This window comes from Capra hircus, chromosome 12 (assembly GCF_001704415.2).
Source record: "Capra hircus breed San Clemente chromosome 12, ASM170441v1, whole genome shotgun sequence".
Taxonomy (NCBI): domain Eukaryota; kingdom Metazoa; phylum Chordata; class Mammalia; order Artiodactyla; family Bovidae; genus Capra; species Capra hircus.
In genome coordinates, this window is record NC_030819.1 from 54,617,288 (window position 1) to 54,640,186 (window position 22,899).

The window sequence follows — 22,899 nt, forward strand, 5'->3', positions numbered from 1 at the left end:
TTGAGTCGCCTTTATCATGGGCTTCCTATGGTGTGATTCCTTACTGTGGTTTTCCGTTTCACGGTTGGTTTTTATTCCATAAACTTGCATGAACTACTTACTATTTATCAGACCCTGTGCCAATTGTGTTAGTCACCCAGTCATGTCCGACTCTTTGCGACCCCATGGACTGTAGCCCGCCAGGCTTCTCTGTCCACGGAATTCTCCAGGTGAGAATACTGGAGTGGGTTGCCATTTCTTTCCCCAGGGGATCTTCCTGACTCAGGGATGGAAGCCAAGTCTCCTCATTGCAGGCAGATTCTTTACTATCTGAGCTATAGGGAAGTCCCTACTGGGGGTAGAAAAAGAGAAAATATAGGATCCCTACTTTCAATAAGTCCATCATCAAATGCAAGAATCAGACAAGGGAAAGGGTGTATTATAACAGTGCGATGGTGCCTGAACACAGATTTATGCAAAGTGTTTGAGGAAGACAGAGGAAGGGGACACCAGGCCTGGGGGATCTGGGGAATCTTCACAGAGTTTGAAGGAAGTGAGCTGGAGAGGGGAGGAAGTTCCCTGCAGAGAGAGAATGGACCAAGTCCTGGAGGCCAGAAAGAGCACAGAGAAAAGACACAGGGGAATTCTAGAGCCGCTTTGAAGGTATTGCTGCTGTCAAATTACTACAAATTTAGTTGCTTTTGTTTTTGCTGTTCAGTTGCTAAATCGTGTCGGACTCTTTGCAACCCTATGGACTGCAGCGCACCAGGAGGCTTACCGGTCCATCACAGTCTCCAGGAGTTCGCTCAGATTCATGTCCACTGAGTCGGTGATGCTATCTAACCATCTCATCCTTTAGGCCACACAAACTTATCCTCTAACAGTTCTAGAGGTCGATGTCTAAACTGTTGTCTAAACACAGGTCTGGAGGCCGTGGTCCTCTGGGAAGCCCTTCCAGCCCTGGAGGCCGCCTGCACTCCTGGGCTCCAGCCCCTTCCCCCACCCCACTGGCCCCTGCTTCCACAGTCAGCACACCTGTCGCCAAATCTCCTCTCTCCCCACATAAACACCCTCGTGATGCTCCAGATGGTGGTCCAAATCTCAAGACCCTTAACCACAATCCCTTCACCTTGTAACGCAACACCTCGCGGGCTCGAGGTTAGGACCCCCAGCCTTACTTGGGGCCATTAGTCAGCCTGCCATTGTTCCCCTTGGCGTGGATATCACACCTCTCATTTCAACTCTGACAAGAGTCCATCATCCAAGAAAGCCAAGTGCATCCCACTCCTGACCTGTAATTCTGGAACACGCTAAGCCAAACAAACTTCCAGGGAACTGTACAGAGTCTCCATGATTCTTTCCCAAGCATTTCCTTCTTCCATTTGACTTTCCTCTAGTAGTTCTACCAGTGCTATGACACACAACACACAGTCCCGTGCTCGGCCGGTGCTTAGCAAATAGGGAAGGGCTCGTTACAGGGATGGAGGCATGAAGGAATTCAGTGCAGCTAGCATCTCCCTTCTTCCTATCCAGTCCTTTTGCTTCTTACTGGGTTTTCATTGTTGAAGTTATAATTTCCCAAAGCATATGATTCTTTCTTTTCCCTCCCCTGATACCAACATGGTCCATAGATTTCTTTACACTTTTCACTTTATTTACCACTTCTATGCTCTGATCTGCTTTAATATAGTTTCTGGTGAGATTTCAGGAGGCCTGTTTGGATTCCCCACTTTTGGCTAAGAGATACAGTTATGTTTTCAAAGAATAACTCTTCATACGTGTTGTATACTTCCATTTATCATTTATCTCAGAATGGGGAATATATTTTTATATTTATGAATATAATCATACAATTAATGATGATATAATCAGCAAATCAGAGTGTAGACTACTCCATGGGACAAATAAACCTGTTTTCTTCAACAACTAAACTGTTAAGATTTTTTTTTAAAGAGAGAGATTGAAGGGTCAGTCTCTAATTCATATAAACCAGTGATGGCTCTGCATTTCTATTTTCTCCACTTTAGAACAGGAGTATCTATAGCAGTTATCCTATACTTGTCCCACCATTGTATTAACGCATGCATGCTTAGTCACTTCAGACATGTCTGACTCTTTGAGACCCTATGAGTGTAGCCTGCCAGGCTTCTCTGTCCTGGGATTCTCCAGGCAAGAATACTGGAGTGGGTTACCATGCCCTCCTCCAGGGGATCTTCTCAACCCAGGGATCCAACCCACATCCCCTGCATTGGCAGGAAAGTTCTTTACCAATAGTGGCACCTGGGAAGCCCGATTATATTAATATGTAAGGTTTATTTGAGGGAGAAGTTACAGAAAACGTGTCTCTAATTCATCAGTTTTCAGATTAAGTGGACCCAAACCCAAAGAAAGAGCTGAAGTCAAGGAGTCCAGCATCCACCAGGACCTGATTTGTATCAGGGGCCCGTCACCCGAGCCTGAACCCAGTGCCTTAATAGGAAAGACAAAACTTCAGGAGGAGAGGATTTGCACATGAAGAATGTAAATAGTTTGTGGGCACGGAACTAACTTGAAAATATGGCCGCAAATGCTTTGACATTCCTCCCATAGAGAGGCACATTTATTCTCTTCCTCTTCAATCTGAGAAATGTGTCAGTGCTTCAACCAATGGATTGAAAATGACACTATGTGACTTCTGCAAGTGAGTGAGTGCAGGTCGCTCAGTCGTGTCCGACTCTTTGTGACCCCATGGACTATACAGTCCATGGAATTCTGCAGGCCAGAATACTGGAGTGGGCAGCCTATTCCATCTCCAGGGGATCTTCCCGACCCAGGAATCAAACTAGGGTCTCCTGCATTGCAGGCGGATTCTTTACCAGCTGAGACACCAGGGAAGCCCTAAAGTGACTTCTGAAGGTAGATCATAATATGCCACAGGGCCACCTTCCTGCTCACTGGATCACTAACTTCCAGAGCTCTGCACCACAATGGAAAAAGTGGTTTTCACACTTTTTAAATTTGCTGGGAGGAGGTCCAAGCCACAGGAAGAGGTTAACCATCCACAGTGATCCCAACTTTTGGCTCCTTTCAGCCTATCCACCAAATACCTGAATAAAAGAATTCAGGCCCGAGCAGTCCAGTGGGTTAGGATTCATTGCTTTCACTGCGGTGACCCAGGTTCAATCCCTGGTTAGGGATCTAAGATCCTGCAAGCTGAGTGGTGCAACCAAAGAAATAAAAATGTAAAATAAAATTAAAAATAACTTAAAACAAAGCAACCTCCAGATGATTTCTGCCCCAGCCTCAAGTCTTCCTGAGGGTCTTGACATTGTGGAGTGGACACAAGCCATTCTTGCTGTATCCCATGTGGGTTCCTGATCCACAGAATCCATGGACATAACAAAGTGCCTGCTGTATGACACTAAATTTCAAGTTGCTTGTGATACAGCAGAAGAGACACCACCATATTAGTTTCCTGTGGCTGCTGTAAGAAATTATCATATATGTGCTGGCTTAAAACAACAAATTTATTCTCTCACAGTTCTTCAGGCCAGAGTCCAAAACCAGACTGAGAGCAGGATGGGGGCAGAGCTGCACTCTGGAGACTGTGGGTGACGGTCTCATCATCGCTTCTTCCTGCTGCTGCTGGCAGGTCTTGGCTTGCAGCTGCATCAATCCCGTCTCCCAGGCCAGCCTCAGATCTCTCCCTGCTGCTTCATATCACCTTCGTGTGTGTACGTGAGAGCGAAATCTACTGTTGCCTCTCTGAAAAGGACACTGACAGTGGCAGTTAGGGCCTCTGTGAATAGTCCAGTGTAATCTCTCCATTTCAAGGTCCTGAATTTAATCATTTCTGCATCTGGGGTGGGATTTCTGGGTTTTGGTGTTTGGTTTGGTTTTGATTTCAGTGTCTATTTTCTTGGCTTGTTTGGGTTTTGCCACACAAGGTAACAGTCACGGTTTCCAGAGCTTGGCCTGTTGATGTCTTTTAGAGGGCCATTTTTCAGCCTAGATATATAAGTACACAGAAGAGCATACTGTATAATTCTTTTGTGCTCTGCCTTTTTTGATGCATGAGACAAAAAAAAAAATTCCTCTGAAAACTTAAATGAAAAACATTAAATAATACTGAAAACAGTGGCTTTAATGGTTATACAATATTCTACTGAATGGGTACACCATAATTTAGTTGCTCAAAATATTAATATTGGACACTTGTTTCCAACTCCCTATCTCTGGTTATTTCCTTAGATTAGTTCTAGATATGAAATTACTAAACTTGAGTGTATTTTAAGACTTCTAAAATATATTGCCAAATTGCCAAAGATATATCAATTTACAGTTTTATCATTAGTATAGGAAGTGCCTGCATATCTTTCTCTCACCAGCTCTGAGTATTAGACTTTTTTAAGTATTAAGTTATTTAATGATATTTCATTAGCAGTCTAGAATTTTTCTTATTATTTTGCATTGAATTCTGTATATATCAAGGAAAACAATCCACTGACATTTTTGTAGCAAATACTTTTGTCATTTTTAATTTGCTTTTAAATTTTGAAAATGATATTTCTGATAATTATGTACCATTTATGATTCTTCCTTTGCCTTCATACTTAGAAAGTGGGCCCCATTCAAAGAGCAGACTCAGTGGAGGCTTAAATAACACGGTGTTTAACCCAGAAGGGCTTCCCTGGTGGCTCAGACAGTAAAGGATCTGCTTGCAGTGCTGGAGACCTGAGTTTGATCCCTGGTTCTTCTATTCCTGGAGAAGGGAATGGCAACCCACTCCAGCATTCTTGCCTGGGAAATCCCATGGACAGAGAAATCTGGCGGGCTATAGTCGGTAGGGTTGCAAAGAGTCAGACACAACTGAGCAACTAACACTTTCACACACACTTGACATCAGAAAGGCCTGGATCATAATCTATCTCACAGGGCTAGACGTTGGGTTTTGCAAAGATTTGTTGTTGTTCAGTCGCTCAATCGTGTCCGACTCTTTGCGACCCCAGCACACCAGGCTTCTCTGTCCTTCACCATCTCGCGGAGCTTGTTATTTCGTTTGCAAAGATTAAATGAAATAATTTAAAGGATCAAGTGCAAGGCCTGGGATGCGTAAACACTCTGTTTCTTTTCCATCTGTTTACTAGAAAATAATAGATTCAAGCAGGCCACAAAGAAATGCAAAAAAAAAAAAAAAGAAAAGAAAATATCCTCAACCTGCTTAGTAAATTATGGAACATAAAATTAAACTAGTTACCATCAGAGTTAAAAAATGTAAGCAATAATTTCTAGTGCAAAGAGACCATGGAGAAAGGCAAATTCACTTATAGGCAGCTGGGAGGTACTGTGACTTGTTAAACGATTTTGGGAAGCAATGTCTATATTTATTAAAGCTAAAAAATGAAAAAAAAAGTTTAAAATGATAATTTTCTCTGACCTAGGATTTCCAATTTGAGTAATCTAGCCTTTAAAAATATAAATATACAAAAGAATATATGTAAAAAGATGCTTACCCTTGTACCATTTATGAGAAAATGCTGACAGCAACATAAATATCTGTCAGTAGAAGGGAAGTAGTTGAAAAAAAAATGTTATCAGTCTCTACCCTCTAGAATATAAGCTTCCCAAGACCTAAGATTATTATCTGTGCTCTTAAGGCTGTTTCCCAGCACCTAGAACAAAATAAACATTCAAAGAAATTGGTGAATAAGGAATGAGTAAAGTTCTGGCATCTAAATTTACAATGCAGCAGCCATTTAAAAGCGTCAATTTGATTTACATATAATGACCTGGGGAAATGCCCTTGATATCTTTGTTGTTGTTTAGTCAGTTCCTGCTGTTTTGAAGGGGAGGCAAAAATTAACACAATATTGTAAATCAACAATGTGTGTGTGTGTTCAGTCCAGTCTGACTCTGTGCAACCCCAGGGATTACAGCCTGCCAGGCTCCTCTGCCGGTGGGATTTCCCAGGCAAGAATACTAGAGGGGGTTGCCATTTCCTCTTCCAGGGGATCTTCCCAACCCAGGTATCCTCTCCTGCATTGACAGGGAGATTCTTTACCATCTGAGCCACCAGGGAAGCCCCCAAGATGTATTATTGACTGATAAAAGCAAGTCACAAAGAAAAATATGACTTCAACTTTTTTTTAAGGAGAGACAAAGGAAGAACAAGAAAAGAGATGTTTGTAAGATGTGATACATGTTAGCCTAAGCACAAAAAATTCTTGGGTTGAGGTAGCCCAGGATGTTAACATTGCTACCCCAGAGGGATGGGATGGAAAGAAGTGAAAGTCGCTCAGTCGTGTCTGACTCTTTGCGACCCTGTGGACTATACAGTCCATGGAATTCTCCAGGCCAGAACACTGGAGTAGGTAGTCTTTTCCTTCTCCAGGGGATCTAACCAACCCAGGAATCGAACCCAGGTCTCTTGCATTGCAGGCGGATTCTTTACCAGCTGAGCCACAAGGAAAGCCCAATGAAAGAAGAGGGGCGGGAGTTTTAACTTTTCCCATGTCTCTGCCTTGTTTAAATTTGTTGGAAGGAACTGTTTGTGGAAAGCCTCAACTGGCGTTAGTAAAAACTTAAACCTAGCCAGGCTTTGCGATGAGGACAGCCGTGGCTTTACTAGGAATTCTCTCCATAGTTCGGGCTTGTTGCGCCTGTAACATTTTTGTCCTTCCCCCCAATACACACCTCCCGCGAGTTTGCTCAGCCCGTCCCCTTCCTGCTGGGTATCTTTCCCGTCAAACCTGCTGACTCGCTTGCGCGCTTATCTGACCCGGTGCCCTACAGCCGAACCGGGCGCGCGGGCGCTGCTGCCGCCGGGTGCACGCCCGACCTTTGCCACTTTCCGCGCCCAGGGAGACTGCAAGGAGGATACGATTTACAAAGAACGTGGCTACAGGCTGCTCACCCCAGAGTCCTTATTTCAGAAAGGATCCCTCAGGCACAAGGACCATCTCCAATTTTTTAAAAGGGGCTTGGAGGAGGAGGGGGCGAGAGGGGACGAGGAGGTCTGGAGAAGCACCTGCCGTCGCCTCCACCGCTATTAATATTAACTTTTATGTAGACTTGGCCCTTCTCTCCCCGGGGCTGCACAAAGCAGGAAGTCGGGAGCAGGGGTGTAGGGGAGGGAGTTGGCAGGAGGAGAAAACCCTGGGTAAATTATTTAGCCGCGAGTAAATTATTTAGATCCAGAGTGATCCCGCCCTCCCCCAACCCCCCCAAAGCGGGCCCGGGTCTGGGATCGGCCCTCACTAGTCGTTAAGTTGGACGCTCTCTGGAGTCCCGTGCAGGGCAGACCAGGGACACGTCCGTCTGCGAGAAGAGGCTCAAGGACGGGGGGCACCCACCGGGCCCGCGGCTCCTGGGGACGTGGCCTCTTCTCCCGGCCGGGAAGGGGCCCCCGGGGCAAGGTGCCCGAGCGGCCTGAAGAGGCAGGAAGGGTGGGCTCGTCCCCACCCGCGGTGCCGCGCGATCCCGCCGGCCGTGGATCCCGGGCCCGCGCCCCTCTACCGGGAGGCGGGAGAGGCACCGAGGGCCGCCCCGGCCGTGACCCCGCTTCCCGCCCCGCCCGTTCGGGCCCTGGGCACCGCCGGCGCCCCGGGACCCGGCCGCTCCGCCGGGGCAGCAGCGCCGCCTGCCGGGCCCCTGGCGCCTGCCCGGCCCGGTGCGGGGCTGGGCGCGCCCGCCTCCCACCTCACCTTTCAGGTCAAGTCCCTCCCGCGCAGGGCGCTCTGGAAGCACCGGGAGGCCGCCGCGCGCGCTCTTCGCCGGGGCCCGGGGCTCGGCACCGCCCCACTCCTAGCGGGCGCGCAGTGAAAAATCAAAAATCCGTTTCACCGTGACGACCAGGCGGCGGTGGAGATGGAGCTGCTCCGAAGAAGAAAAGGAACGTGCCTGGAATCTCCCCGCAGGGTCCTCGCTGCGCCTCCACCTCCGGAGGCGCCCGGACGCCAGCAGACTGCCTTTCCCCGCCGGGCGAGGAGCCGGCTCGGCGTCCGGGGCGGGGAGACGCGACACCTGCGCCCGACGCCCGCTGGGTGTCCGGCTGCCTGGGGCAGGGATCCGCCACTTTGATCCATGAGCCCGGGCAGCAGCGGGAGCGGAGAGGCCCCGGCCACCTGAGCGCATCTTCCCTGATGGCTGGGGCCGCACACTGACGCCTCCATACCTGGCCGAATGCCCCCTACCCCCAAGCCTGTTTCAGACGACTTGTCTATATGGGCATGAGCAAGGTTTGCTTTTTTTTTTTTTTCCTGTCTAAAACATTTTGCAAAGACTCGAATCCAGGCAGTCCGTTCTCTGAGATAAACGCGCGAGGTGGGGACAAGCTAAAAGTTCCCACTAAGGGAGGAACCTGCTGCCTGTCCCGTGTGGCTTGACATTTGTAAAAGCAGCGCCCCGCTTGATACGCTGATACATGTCCCTCTAAAAATTTATTCCCTAAACGGCTTCAGACGGCCCGATTGTCTGGTCCTGTTGCCTTCTGGTTCCCTGTTCTGGCCATGTGTCCACCCCGGGCGCAGCTATCATAACCACGTGGGTGCGTTTCAAGACTCTCACCCTAGAAATGGGGAATAAATGCCGGTTGTTGGCTGAATATCAGGACCAACAGAGAATCAACATCTATTGTGTTTAACAATATATCACTCACAGGTACCTAAAAGTATAAAGGCGGTTATATGAGATTCATAGCTATGATGAAAACTGTAATAACGGGAACACATGAAAATAACTAGAGGAATTTGGATTTCTGAAATTTGCGTTCTTTTCAGTAAGTTGGTTTGAGCAGGAACGTTATTCTTTTTATTTTTAATACATGTGGATTCCAGATAGCAGTCTTTTTTTTTCTTCTGTCCTGCATGTATGCTTTTATATCGCTATGTATTGGACAATGGTCTCTTTTGTTCTCAATTAACTGTGTTTTTTTTCTGTTTGCCTCTGGCAGGGCACATACACCCTACCAGAGTTTTGCCTAGAAAATAGAGGGAGGGCTAAAAATAGAATCTAGAGCCATTGAATTTTGTCCTGGTTGTTGTTTTTAATACACTAGACACACAAAGCAAAAGAACATATACTGTCTTTCATGAGTAAAAGACAGAGCCTGCCCACGTCAACTTTTACAGCTCCTAATCTGTGGTTTAGGCATTAATACTCAATCTTTGTCACTGATTCTACTAATTGTCAGTAAATTAAAATTATTCAGGTGCCAACCAACAAGCCATTGTTTGCAGTATACTACAATGACTTTAGCTCCTACTTGGTTTTTCATTGTTTGCTTTCCTGAGATTGGAGAGGAATTTATCAACTACCCCTTGTATAAAACCTATTATTGCCATACTGCAGATACAAAGTGTTATGAGAGCAGACTGTCCTGAAAGTTCTGAGATAACATATGAACAATTAGAAAAGAATTTCTTTCCTAGAAATTAAAACACGGATATTAAAAGGCATGCAATGGGAAAAAAAAAATGTTCTGGTATTGATCATGAAAGGGGGGCAGGCATGAAATGCCTAGGTTCCTTCTTACCAATAAAATTACTTGACCCATAAATCCAGTACATGACCTGAATATTATTTTAAGTATGTGTGAGTTGTGTGTAGGGGGGACTGTTTGATTATCACTGAATCTTAGGGAACTCTTCATGGATCAAACTGCTGGTGGTCTGGTTTATGGATTAGATTTCAAGCACAGAATCACCAGGATCCTAAATAAAGAAGAACAAGTGAAAGTATTAGTCACTCAGTGGTGTCTTGATTCTTTTCAACCCCATGTACTATAGCCTGGCAGGCTCTTTTGTACATGGGATTCTCCAGGCAAGGATACTGGAGTGGGTTGCCATTCCCTTCTCGAATGGATCTCCCCCACCCAGGGATCAAACCCAGGTCTCCCGCATTGCAGGCAGATTCTTTACTGTCTGAGCCACCAGAGAAGCCCACACCAGTCATTATCTTTGGAGCTCTGGGGACTTAACTGATATTATCCGTATCAACCAAGGTTAGTGACAAACTTCAATTTGAAAAAAAACTGTTGTTAAAATAAATGTTTGAGTAGTAGAGACACAAACCTGAAATGTCACCTGTGTACTTGTTCCCACCTTCTTTAAACTGATACCTCCAAGAAGAATGGCAAAGTAAATGTGGCTATAATCTCTAGAATTGACAGATTCTACTTTCTTTATTTAGAACTTGAGGGTATTTTCCTAGATCTAATTTCATAACCTTCAAGAAGTGAATGATAGAAGAAGTGTGTATTTCCTCTGGTGCATAAGTAAAGAAAATATTTAGTGATTGTTTTGGCCCACCACTCGGTTTGTCCCAGTTAGCAATAAAACCTGCTTGATTTCCTAAAATCATAGTCAACTCTTGAAGAGGAGGCGGAAAAGGAAAAATCCACCCCCTCCCTGGGAAAAAAAAAACACAAAACTTTAAATGTGAGAATTATGGGGGTTGGAAGATTGTATAGTCTAAATAGAATTTAAGAAAATAATTTAAATGCTAATTTAAAATACATATAAGGTAACCTACATTATTTAGGTGTGAATGTTTTCCTTATCCTCCAAACCAGTACTAATTTAATGCAAAATCTGCTGCTATAGTTTTTGTGTAGGGGAAAATTATGGATGTTAGAAGAAAATGCTCATATTAAATGACTTTAAGGGAAGGCTTGAAGAATTGAACCCACAGCAGCTGGCGGGGCAGGGGTTTGGCAGCCCAGCTCCTGGCAGAGTACAGAATTTATATTAAGGTATTACAATAACAAAACTTTTAATACTGCTTAAGTAGAGTTGGACTATAAAGAAAGCTATGGAAGAATTGATGCTTTTGAACTGTGGTGTTGGAAAAGACTCTTGAGAGTCCCTTGGACTGCAAGGAGATCCAACCAGTCCATCCTAAAGGAAATCAGTCCTGAATATTCATTGGAAGGACTGATGCTGAAGCTGAAACTCCAATACTTTGGCCACCTGATGCGAATAACTGATTCACTGGAAAAGACCCTGATACTGGGAAAGACTGAAGGGGGGAGAAGGGGACAACAGAGGATGAGATGGTTGGATGGCATCACTGACTCAATGGACATGAGTTTGAGTAAACTCTGGGAGTTGAGGATGGACAGGAAGGCCTGGCATGCTGCACACGAGAACTCAACTGAATTGAGGAAGAGTATCTGCTTCTGTGCCTCTTCTGGGTTAAAGGAGTCTGATTGATATCCTGAACTAATCTGAGTCTCCTAAATATAACTGGAAGTGCCTGGGTCCATCTTTCCTGGTAGACGAAAGGACAGGTAAGCTGGGCAGAGCCATAACTCATCTCATCTGGAATTTTCATGCTTTGCCACTTGAGATTTTGTGCAGACACATAGGCAATGGAAATCAAGAGACAACAGACTTGGGGCTATTTTGACAAAGTAAGCAGAGCTAAATACAGGAGGGAAACTTCTGGAAGGTAATTATTCTCTAATAATTTGAAAAATGATCCTTGTTCAAACATCCACTATAAGGACCCTTGAGCACTTCAGAGAAGATGATTCATGACTAAAAAAAAAGAGGAGGAGTTCATGTCATTATCAGGGTGTAATCATAAGTGTACCCCATAACTTACATCTGCTTACATTGCATTTGATCTCCATTTACAGATAGAGGAAGTGGTGGCTGGGAGGTTGTGATCTTCCCAGGGTTCTTAAACTGATTCTAAAACAAGGTGTGAATAGTGCTCTTAAAAACCCATAATCTCTTCTAAGATTCTGTAGCTGAGATTTATTTCTGCTCCTTTCCTCCTCTTATTTTCCCCCGGGTGGTTGTGAATAACAACAGCCAGAATATTGTTGTTTGTGTGTTTAGATTTCTGTTTAAGATCAGTATTCTTGATCATTGTCAGCCCCCTGCCTGATAGTATCAGAGCAAGGAAACTCACTGAAACTTTCATGGCTTTCAACTAGCAGTCCATCTTGTTAACTTTGTAAGATGAATATGATAAAATTATGAATTGTTTACAGGAAAAAGAAAGACTTGGCCTGCTTTCTCTACATATATACCTTCTTTTTTATATGAGTTCCACAATACTGCTGCATTTCCCCCTTTGTTTATCCTAAGTTCTCGCTCTTCCCATAAATTAATATCATACTTGTATTTCTGTAAATTTTTCTTAAAAGAAACGTCTTGTGCAGACGTTTTGGGGGAGTAGGGCACCCTGGGATCTTAGTTCCCCAATCAGGGACCGAACTCGCGCTCTTAACAGTGGACGCGTGGAGTTTTAACCACTGGATCACCAAGGAAGTTCCCCAAAAAGACCCTTCCAGAAGAGTGGACAGCTCCCCTCCCCTAAATTTGCTTTTCTTAAATATGCACCAGATCCAAAAAATTTTCTGCACCTGACCCAGTGTGCACTTAGCTTCCCCGGGCCCGTGGCCGCGGCGGGAAGTCTCTCCACGCGGGTCTGGGAGCAGCGGAGTGGGAGAGGTCTAGGGGCTTGCACCCTTGGGTCTCAACTGCGTCCCCTTCCTGCAGAGGTGGCTAGCAGCATGGGCCGGGCCTCGGCTCTTCCCAGGGCGCGCGCGCTCCCTGGCGGCCGGAGCGGGGACAGGGCGCCGCGGGGACCCAGCGGCTCGCCCCTGCGATCCTCTGCATAGCGCCCGCGGCACTCGGACCCGCGCGGCCCTCTGCTCACAAATGAACCCTGACGCCCGGACGCCGGCCTTCCCAGGCCTCTCCCGGCCTCACTGCCCCCTCGCGCCGCGTCCCCGCGTGGGTTCCCTAGGGGCTGGCTCTCGGGGCGGTGTCTCGGCGTAGCGGGGCGCGGCCCTCATTCCCGGCCTCGCAGGCGGCGGGGGCGGGGAGGACTGGCGGGCAACCCGCAGCCCTGAGTGGGGGGTCCCGGTGGGCCCTCCGAGCGCGCGGGTGTCGGCGCTAGGGGCCCGCTCCCCGGGAAAGGGAGGCCCGTGTGATCGCTCGCGGGGGGACCGTGCCGACTTTTGGACCTCTAACCACTAAGCAAACAACCCTTGTGCTCGCGCTCCACTGTCCAAACAGGCTTTATTGACAGCCGTTTCACGGCAACGCATAGCAACCGCGCCGGGCCCCCGGGGACCACCGGCTGCCTTGCCGCCCCCGCCCCGGGCCCGGCACGCGGCCTCCTGCCCCCAGCCTCCAGGTCCCAGGCGCCGAGGGGAAGGCGCCTCCCGGAAGCGCCGCGGATCGGGGCGATGCTGCAGGGGGCATTCCTGCCTCGCGACTCGGCCCGTCCAGCCCAGCCCTCGGGGCACTTCCTCCCTCGGTGGAGGCGCCGATCCGGGCCGGAGCGGCCGCGTAGGGGGCACAGCCCCCTTTCCCGGGCCCCGCTGCCGCTGAGCGCGCCCGGCTTCGCGGCTTCCAGGACCAGAAACCTCAAGGGCAGCAGCCCTGTGCCCAGCCGAACCCTTTGCTGGTTTCCCAGTTCTTATCCGGGAGAGGGGAGAGACCGGGGAGGGAGGGTGGGTAAAAGGAAACAGCCCGGGACAAGACAGGCCATTTACAGAACACGGTCGTGGGAACCTGGGCTTCCCAGGTGGCGCTAGTGGTAAAGAACCTGCCTGCCGACTCAGGAGACCCGGGTTCGATCCCTGGGCCAGGAAGATTCCCCTGGAAGAAAGCATGGCACCCTACTCCAGTCTTCTTGCCTGGAGAATCCCCATGGGCAGAGGAGCCTGGCGGCCTACAGTCCATGGGGGCAACTTAGTACGCACATTCGCGGAAACTTTGCCTTAGGGAAACAGAATCGAGTATTTTCACTTGAATGCTGGGCATCCTGGGGAGAAGAGACTCACCGATGAATGGGACTGAGGGTGATGGCCTCCGTGTGGACTTGACGGGACGCAGTGAGGGGCTCTCTCGCGCCCACTGCCCACCGTTCCCCTAGCTGCGAAGCAGCTGGGTGTTCAGCTGTGTGTCCTGCCCACAGGCACCCCCAGGAGAACCACGCATTCCACAAGGCAGGGCTGGGCTGCGGCTTGGGGGCAGGGCGGGTCTCAGAAACCGCTCCCCCGGGCTTCTGGCGCTCTGGGGTAAAGTGAGGCTGTCCAGATAACCTTCTCCAGCCCCCACCCCCGCCCTCATTTTCCCAATTCTAACTTGCAAGGAGAGAGGATATTTCATTTCTTTAAAAAATAATCATAATTTCAGACAAAACCTGATAGGCGATAAATACAGAATCTGAAATCTGGAAAGCTCCTTTATCTCTTTTCTTTTTAGAAAAAAAAAATTCAACTGTGTTCAAATACCACCCCCCACCCCACCCCCACCCCCACCCCCACCCCCATTTCCCTTCACCATATCACTTCTCTCCCCATGGATCCAGAAGGCTTTTAAAATGCTGGCTTGGATGTTACACAGACCAACAACCCAAACAGCAGCAACAACAACAGAAACTCCCCGTTTTTCATCAGCCCCAAGATTGTGAAAATCACAGGAAGTCCAGGTTGGCTCTGGCATTTATAGCACTGACATACATTCAGCCCAGAGAGGCTCTGGTGACAGGCATTCTAAACAAGGCCCTGTCCAGGGCCACCCCCCTCCTTGTCAGGCCTGGAGTCCAGCAACCACCCTCTCACACCACCATAGACCACGCACATATACCAGCCAAGCCTTTCCTGCACTGGGAAGGGAAGAGAAGAAAGACAAAGACCTGGGGGTTCTGCACGCTTCAGTGGGCCCAGGTCTCCATCTCAGCTGCCTTAAATCTTGCCTGCCCTAGAGGTGAGAAGGACCAGGGGGACCTTGGAGGGCAGTCAGTAGACCTAACCATTTGGTTCCATCCCTGGCAGTCCCCTGAGCCCCTTTCCCGCCTCAGCTCCAACCAGAGACTATCCTGCAGATCTGGGAGGCCAAGAGCTGAGGAGCAGGGGGCTGAAAGGCTGGTCTGTTCTGCCAGTCCAGGCAGTGTGTCCGCCGGTACTAAAGGAAGCCTGGGTGTCTTTTCCCGTCTCCTCGCATGGCAGAAAGAGTCAGAACGGAAAAAGTCAAAATCTAGGAGAATGTCATCCTTGAGGCCCCCAACCACAGTCGTCTTTCCCCCAGGCCCCCGTTGGTTTCTGCTCTGAGGGCCAGGTCAGCTGGTAAACATCTGTGGGTGAGAGGGGAGGGGGTCTTTCCTGAGGGTTCTAGCAGAGTCCATGCTCCTTGTGGCTCAGCCTGGAATTGCTCCTGCAGGCCGCTGCGGGTCACTGGGTGACAGTAGGGTTTAACACCCCCCCAGCTGGCCCCAGGACCCCAGGCACCGAGCCTTGCAGGGAAGACACGGGGCTCAGGGGCTCCGGGACGCTTCTCAGCGGACCTGGCTGCGGCTGCGGAGGCTGTGGCCCAGAAGGCGGGGGTGGCTGTTGCTGCTGCTGTTGCAGCTTCTTCTTGTTGATTTTCCTTTCCTTTGCTCTGCGGTTCTGAAACCAAATTTTAACCTGGAAATGAAAAAGGTGGAGAAAAACAGAAGGTGGTGAAGAAGATAGCGAAAGCATAAAGGGATGGTATTTGACACTAGATCCAACGCCTCCTTCTCCAGCCAAAGAGGTCCCCTCTGCACCCAAAGGACAACAGCCCTTCACCCAGCTTTTCACAGGACAGCCCATATAACAGCCCAGTGCTGGAGCTTCTCCCAAGCTCAATGCAGTCTCAAGTGTGTAGGGCCTCTCTCTCCCTCTTTGTTCCTCAGGTTGCTTTCCAGAGCAACCTTTATCTACAACTTTACTGGAAAAGTTCAGAGTCTCAGAACCAAGCAAGACAGAAACTGCCAGGCCCTTTCTATACCAAGCAAGGAGGCTAGGGCTAGATGTACTTCAAAATGACAGCCTTTGGCCTCTCAAAGCTAAACGGAAATGTAATAGTCCTTGCCTTGGGGCTGAGAATGAGTTTTAATGAGGGGTTTCCCGGCTGTGACTTTGACAATCTAGAGCATTCAGGAGCTAAGCCTCACCCCTCCATAGTTTTTCGGCAGAGAGGCTGGTATCCTACATTAATTTTTCCCCCAATAAAGAGCTGAGTACAAAGAGAGTAAGTCTTTATTGACCCAAATCGGATTCTGCATTAAACTACACTCAGTGTGTGTGTGTGTGTTTTACCTCCCAGGTCCCCCGAAATAGAAAAAAAAAAATATGTATATATACATATATTTTTTAAAAAGACAAGTAGACGTGGAAGAAGTCTTTTTAAAAAGCATCTAGAAGGAAAAGTCTCTCGATCCTCTTGCTTAATCTGCCCACAGAACTAGGTGGATCCTGGGGCCTGGCTTCTAACCCTTCCCACTGGACCCTCCCAGGCAGTGACGGGGCCCTGGAGGGTTCCCACCTGCCTCTCTGAGAGCCCCAGTGTGGCGGCCAGTTCAGCTTTCCTCCGGATGGTGATGTAGCGACTGTAGTGAAACTCCTTCTCCAGCTCCAGACGCTGGTGGTCCGTGTACACGACCCGGTATTTGTCTTTCGTCCTGGTTTTCACTGTAAAGGAAGGCGAAGTTAGCCCCGAGAACTGCAGGGCAGCCCATCAGTCATGGGTAATGACAAATCTCCCTAACCCAGGAACCATTTCTCTTCCTCCATCGCCCTGGGGGGCCGAGGTTTGGCGGGTTCCTGCTGAGTCTGACATGACCCCCTCCAGGGGGGGGGTGTGTGCGGGGGAGCGATATTCAGGACAGCTAACCTAGTCTTGGAAGTAAGTGGGGGTTTTTTTGAAAATTAAAGAGAAACTTAAAATTCATACAAGTTGCAAAGAGTCTGACAGGACTGAGCGACTGAACTGAAACATTCATACAGGTGATAGCAGAACCCCATCAGGGATTTTGTAAAGCAGATACAGCACCTGAGCTGATGAGGCCCAAAAGGAAAACAGTCCTGGGAATATTCAGATTTTCAGGCCCATCAGAGGTAAAAAAAAAAAAAAAAAGCTCACAGTAAAAAACAGCTGGGATTGTGGGTATGTGGGTGGGGGGCGGATTCCTTTTCTGTTTGTTTTATTAGAAGTGGAAAGGGGGTGCAGCAGCTGACAGCTGTCCCCTCAGGTCACTAGAAACCGCACACACACCCCCCCCCCCCCATGGCTCACCAGCGTATCCCGCGGAATTCTGAGCAGGGGTCTGGCAGGCCACTAATTCCTCTCGCTGGGGACGCTCTATACCTGGGCGAAACTGGGTTAGCACACTTTTCTTTTTAATCCTCCATTTATTTCTGCTGCAAACCCTGCCAGAGCTATCCTGACCAGTGATCTACTGCTCATTGGATTGAGTCAACATATTAAACCTTGCATTGATTGTTTTACTGAAGGGCCTTGACAAATAGTGCGACTGCAGTCAGAGCAGGCCGGAGCCCCGCGTCTCCACCGAGTCTGTCCCGGGTCGACCCTCGGCAGAACCCCCCAACTCAGGAGCTGTTCTCGCTCGGCCCCAGGTCGGGGTCTTCTCCCCCAAAAGAACAGGTTCAATCGCCCGGTGCCCCAGGGCTGCAGGAAGATCTAAAGGGTCTGGGGAGTTGCTCTGAGGTGTTTAATGCCCCGCAGGCCGACTTTGTTCAGGTAAAACCCTTTGCAAACCACAACAAAAGCGCCCTGGGAAGATACAGGCCGGATCAGAGGGAGCTCCCCGGAGCCGCTGAAAGGAGAACACAGCCTCAAACAATGCAGGACAAGGCGATCTTATCAAAGAAAAGCCCTTTCAATGCCTTAATAACAACCGCGTTCTGTTTGAATTACCACTACTGAGCAAATGGCGGGCCGGCCTTCATCCCCCCCACCCCCTCCCCGCCAGGCGCATTAACATCAACACGGCGGCGGGCGTATTTGAATGCGCGCGGTGGCCCCGACCCTGCGCCCGCCGGGAAAGGAAAGGCAGCTGACACGTCCCGGGAACCTGCGCTACCTCCCCCAGCCCGCCCGCGGTGGTGGCCCCTGCGTACAGAGGGGCAAGCTGAGGATCAGACTAGATCACCACGCAGATGGTGTACGGGCGCCAGGTGGGAGCCACAAAGGACACCTCCCCGGGCCGGAGAGCCAGGCGCAGGGGAGTTCTCCGAGCCGGACTCTCCAGGAGCGGGACTCGCCTTGGGGCCCTCGGGAGCGGCTCTGCCTGGGGGCTGTCTTTTCAGTATCCGGAGAGGACAGGGCAGCGCGACTAGGCCCCAGAGTGCTCTGCAGCTCGAGCCCCGAGGACCTTGGAGATGCCCCGCACCCCCTGGGAACCAAGGAGGGGGCTGGAGTATGGGAGAGATGAGAGGGACTTGTCAGAATTCATTATTGACTGCGAAAGTCACCACCCTCTTTCCGGGCCCTAAAAGAGACAATGGCAGGGATGGGAAGGTGTATATCAAAGAGGACTGGGTCGGGTCCCACCCGGCCCCCCCTTCCCACTCGCCCCTTGACGGATGAGGCTCCGCAGAGGAGTCGGGCTCCGGCCGGCGGGCCGCCTCACATTAACATCACAAGGGCGCCCGGCGCCGACAGCGGCCTTGCCACCTTGGCGCGGGACTTCACAGCGGCCTCTCCTCCGCTGACCCCGCGGCCCAGGCTCCGGTGGCACGCCTCCCTCTCCCCCCGCCCGGGCCTGCTCAGCGCGCATTCTCCCGGGACGCACCAAGGGTCCCGGCCCGGCACCGCAGGCCGGCGCCCCAGGCAGGCTCAGGATAGCCAAGGGCCTAACTCGGGCGCGCTCTCTGTCCAGGCGAGCGCGCCTCCTCTCGGGGGAAGGGACCCAGCCGACCCTCAGGTCGGCCCCGAGGCCTCCTCCTCGGACCGCCGCAGTTCGCCCGGTGATGGGTCCCGGCTTGTGCGCAGTGACGCAAAACACCGATCCCAGGAGACAGCCCCCAACGGCTGCTCTGATTTATGCGACTGGAATCGGCTGCAAAACCCCTGCAAAGTGGCCATAACCTGCATGCGGGCCGGGCTGGGCCTGAAAGGAGGGAAGAGGAAAAAGCGGAAGTGCAGAGGGCTGGGAAAGGCTTCACGGAGGGAGAGCGGAGCCAGCAGGACGCTCCCACCACACCTACTGGAGCTCCTTCCCCACTGGACCCACGCAGACGCCGGTCGCGGCAGACCCGGAGCCCTCGAGCCTGCTCAGTCCCGCCAGCCCGGGATCTCTGCAGAGACACCTCGGCGGCAAGCTCGTTAAACGAATATGCGCGCGCGCACACACACACACACACACACACACACACACACACACACACACACACACACACACACACACACACACACACACACACACACACACACACACACACACACACACACACACACACACACACACACCAGACCCTGTGAAGTAAGGTTCCGGAGAAACGACCTCCGGCTGGAGCAGCGGCTGAGCGCGCACTACCCCTGCCTCCCCTTCTCCCTCTGCAGACACGAGGGGACTCCCGGGGCGTCCAGTCCCAGCCCTCCGGCTTTTGATTGAAATGACCCCTGCGCAGATCAAAGGTCTGAAGACCCGGGTGTTCCCCCCACCCTCGCGCCGCACCTCTTCCCCACTTAGTTCCCAGGACCAACACCTTCTTTCAGCTTCGGCAGCTTCGCCCGGTTTCCCCAGCGCGGCAGCTCCGATCCTTACCTTTGGCCCCAAAGGCTAAACCTGGCTCCTCGCGCGACCGCGCCGCCCTCCCGCCCCCCGCCCCGGCCCAAGCTCTTCCCGAGTGGCCGGGACAGGGAAGGACGGCGTCCCCCTAGAGCCGGCCCTGGGGAGCTGCCCGGCAGCCGCGCACCGAGCGAGGGCGGGCGGCAGCAAGCCGGGTGGACGCGATCACTGCGCTGCAGCCGCGCTGCGCCACGTTCGCGGGAGTCTCCCGAGGGTCTGAGGACCCGACCTTACGAAGGAAGGGCGGTGGGAAGAAGGGAGCCTCCCCTTTGCCTTACACTGAACGCGGCTCTTGAGACCAGGACCTCCACTCCCTACCCGGCCAGCCCCCACGCAGAGGCCAGAGCAGCAACCCCCGGGGGGGAGGGTCCAGAGCCCCCAGACGCCGTCGCCCCGCCCCGTGCCCCTTGCGCGGAGTCCCCGGACGCGCAGGGACCGCGCCTTCCCCCGGCGCCCGCCGGCTCACCTTGGCTGCCCAGCGCCGGCTGCGCGGGCTTCCGCATCCACTCGCACAGGTTCCGCCGCTGTCCGCCCGGCGACAGCTGCTCGGCGGCGGCGGTGGCGACCGGCCCGGGGGGGCCGGGGTTGAGCGTCTGCAGCAAGCCGGAGGCGCAGGAGGGCGCGGCGGCCGGGTGGTGCGCGTGGTGGTGCGGGTGATGGTGCGGGTGGTAATCGGCGGGCCCGCTGTAGCCCATGGCGGCGGCCGGGGAGCCCCCGTTGAGGCCGTGCGCTACGGCGTTGGCGGCGGCCGCCGCGCCCCCCGGCGCGTAGCCGTTCCAGTCCTCGCGGAGCGGGGCGCCGTAGGCGGCCGGCCAGGACGGCCCCGGGGACTGCGCGCTGTCCAGGTTGGCGGCGGCGGCGGCCGCGGCCGCCACATGGTATCCGCCATAGTCCGGGTACTGCGGGGGGCTGACGAAGTTCTGCGGGGCCAGGTTGAGGCTGCCGGAGTGGCGCACGGAGCTGGGATACATGCTCACGTCCTTGTCCAGGAGGTAGCTCACGTACATGGTGGCGAGGGCCCGACGGCGAACCTCACCATGCTGCCCAGGGACTGATGCTTGAGGCTGCCGGGGGGCGCCGCGCTGGCGAAGGGGGCGAAGGGGCACCGGAACGGCGGGTGGCTGCTCCCTGGCCCGCGAAGCTCCGCCGGCTCCTCGCGGCGCTTCTGCCTCTGAGGCGGTCCCTGCCTCGGGCCTGCCTCCTCCCTCCCTCCCTCCCTCCCGCTCTCTCTTCCTTCTTTCCTCCCACCTCCTTTCCACCAGGCTGCAGAGGCGGGGAAGACCCGCCACCGGCTGGCGTGCGGAGCCCCAGGCCGGCGGCCTTACGTGATTAACGAGTGTTTACAAGACTCTATTAGTAATGACACAGACACCAATGGCTGGAGACGTCGAGGCGCAGCGCGCACCCGGCGCACAACCCCTAGAAACACGATTTGCATTTTAAAAGATTAGGGGTGGGGGGAGCTCTCGAGAGGGCTGCGACCCATCACAGCTAAATATTCAAACCTTTATTGTTAAGAGCTTCCTCCTTCCAACCTTGGTGCACTTTAACCTCCAATCACGGGTTCAAAGAATGGAATCTAGAGACTTGGAAAAGGGGGCGGAGGGGTGGGGAGAGCGATCTTGGTGGGAATCGGGGTTCAGGAACTGAGGAGTCGTGTTTTTGCATTTGCAGGGAAGGGAGGGGGTGTCTAGAAGAAGCTCCTTCCATCCCAAGGACAAAAAGGGAAGCCATTGCTTTGATGACAGAGTTTCTGGCCAGCCTGGGAGGTGACGGATGGAGCCGGGAGAAATAAGCCTGTTCCTTTCCCCTCTGCGCCCCTGGCCAGGCCGACTGTGCCCCCCAAACTGTCACTGCTGATCATTTGTTTTCTTCCCTAGGAAACAGCTGGCCCCCCACACGAGATAAATTAAGACCGTAGTTGCAGGTTGCATCTCTGAGTTCATCTCACATTTGGGACTCTAAGCTATTAATTTTTTTGAAAAAGCATTTACACTCCAAATTCAGAAATCTTGAGTGCAAACCTAGAAGAGAGTGGTAGTAGTCAGGCTGGTGGGAGGGCGGCAATGGAGGGGAGCAGGAGGGTTTGCTAGAGTTCTGCTGTTTCTTGAGGTGGGTCCTGATGTGTTTGTTGCCTGTGAAAACTAATCAAGTTACACTTATATGTTTATATACTTAAATAACGTGGTTTAAAATCAAGGAAAAGGGACTCTAGGATTTCTGCTAATGTCTACCTAGGTATGTATATGTCATACAACATACCAATGGCTTAAAACCATTCTCATTTGCAAAGTAAAACGTTTCTCCAGAGAAAATAGTTTTTCATCTCCAGGGGTTGGGAAGAGCCCCCTGAGCCATCACTGATGATTGTTTCTGAAAACCCCTGAGTGGGGAAGGGTCTTGGATTTGGAAGCACTGTGTCGAGGGCTGGAAGTGGGGGCCGTGGGGACCTATACTGTGTGGCCTGGCTCGGGACCCGCCAGGATAAGTCGGAGGACAGGAGCTCAGGGCGACCAGATTCGCTCGGGCAGGTGCCCATCTCGGTTCAGCGACCGCGGGGAGTGGGGCCTGCGGCTGCTAGTCTACCTCTGTCTGCTCCGAGTCCAGACCGCGCTGCCAGACCAGGGTCTGAGGATCGCAGCGGCCCGGGCAGTGGGCTGGGCAGGCCGGCTGGGTGGCTTTGAGCGCTCTGGGAACCAGCGGGGCGCATGGCTCTCCTGCAGATCCACCCTTGTCGGTTCTCGCTGCCGAGTGGTCTCTGGTGTTTGTCACTTCCTCGTGTGATCTCTGGAGCTCCTTCCAGTGTCCTTTATCTCCTAGATCTTCACATCTCCCCAGATCGGGAATAGAGCGGGTCTTGTCATCTCCACTTTACAGAGGACAGCCGGCAGGCCGCAGAGTTCCGAGAGGCCAGGCCCCCAGCAGGATCAGGGCTTCGGATCTCCTCCTTGCTGGTCCCTTCTGTCCTCTGTGTTTCCTAAGGAAAGAGATTAAAATGTAGGGGGCGGGTGGTAACAAACTGGGCAATCAACTGGTGAAGGCTGTAGCAGATCATCCTTGTGGATCTCCCCGGGCCTGGCTCGGAGAACTGAGTGTCATTGGACCTCTTGAGAAATAAAATAGGAAACAAATTACAAAGCCCGTTACAGAATCCAAGTCACTGAGTTGGGAGGGGGATCACGGGGTGGGGTTGGGGGGAGTCTGTGGACCTGGATGAGGCCGGGATGTGGGAGGTTAAGTGGTGGGAGCGTTGCAGACGTTTGATCTAGCAAACATCTTCCTCCTCTTCCTGGGAGACACAATCCTTCTTTCCGCCTCCCCCCCCCGCCCCGCCCCCACAGCCCCCTCCCAAGCCTCCAG

General features: G+C 51.9%; 1 protein-coding gene across 2 annotated transcripts; it reads right to left on the minus strand.

Moving 5' to 3' along the window:
* CDX2 (caudal type homeobox 2) lies at positions 14,556–20,923 on the minus strand. 2 transcript variants are annotated; one of them, XM_018056331.1, is made up of 3 exons: positions 20,006–20,923; positions 16,272–16,417; positions 14,556–15,388 (listed from the first exon to the last, which is right to left on the minus strand). In XM_018056331.1, exons 1-3 carry the CDS (start codon positions 20,544–20,546, stop codon positions 15,155–15,157), a joined length of 921 nt encoding a protein of 306 aa, XP_017911820.1. In that variant the 5' UTR covers positions 20,547–20,923; the 3' UTR covers positions 14,556–15,154. The 2 variants fall into 2 exon arrangements, with proteins under 2 accessions (XP_017911820.1, XP_017911822.1); XM_018056333.1 differs by having other exon boundaries at positions 15,259–15,388; positions 16,276–16,417; positions 20,006–20,607.

Coding starts and splice junctions, on each gene's coding strand:
- CDX2 (XM_018056331.1), bottom strand. CDS start 20,546: ATGTACGTGAGCTACCTCCTGGACAAGGACGTGAGCATGTATCCCAGC. Junction 16,418..20,005: donor GCCGGCGCTGGGCAGCCAAG/GTGAGCCGGCGG, acceptor CTTCCTTTACAG/TGAAAACCAGGACGAAAGAC. Junction 15,389..16,271: donor TGGGGCTCTCAGAGAGGCAG/GTGGGAACCCTC, acceptor TTTCATTTCCAG/GTTAAAATTTGGTTTCAGAA.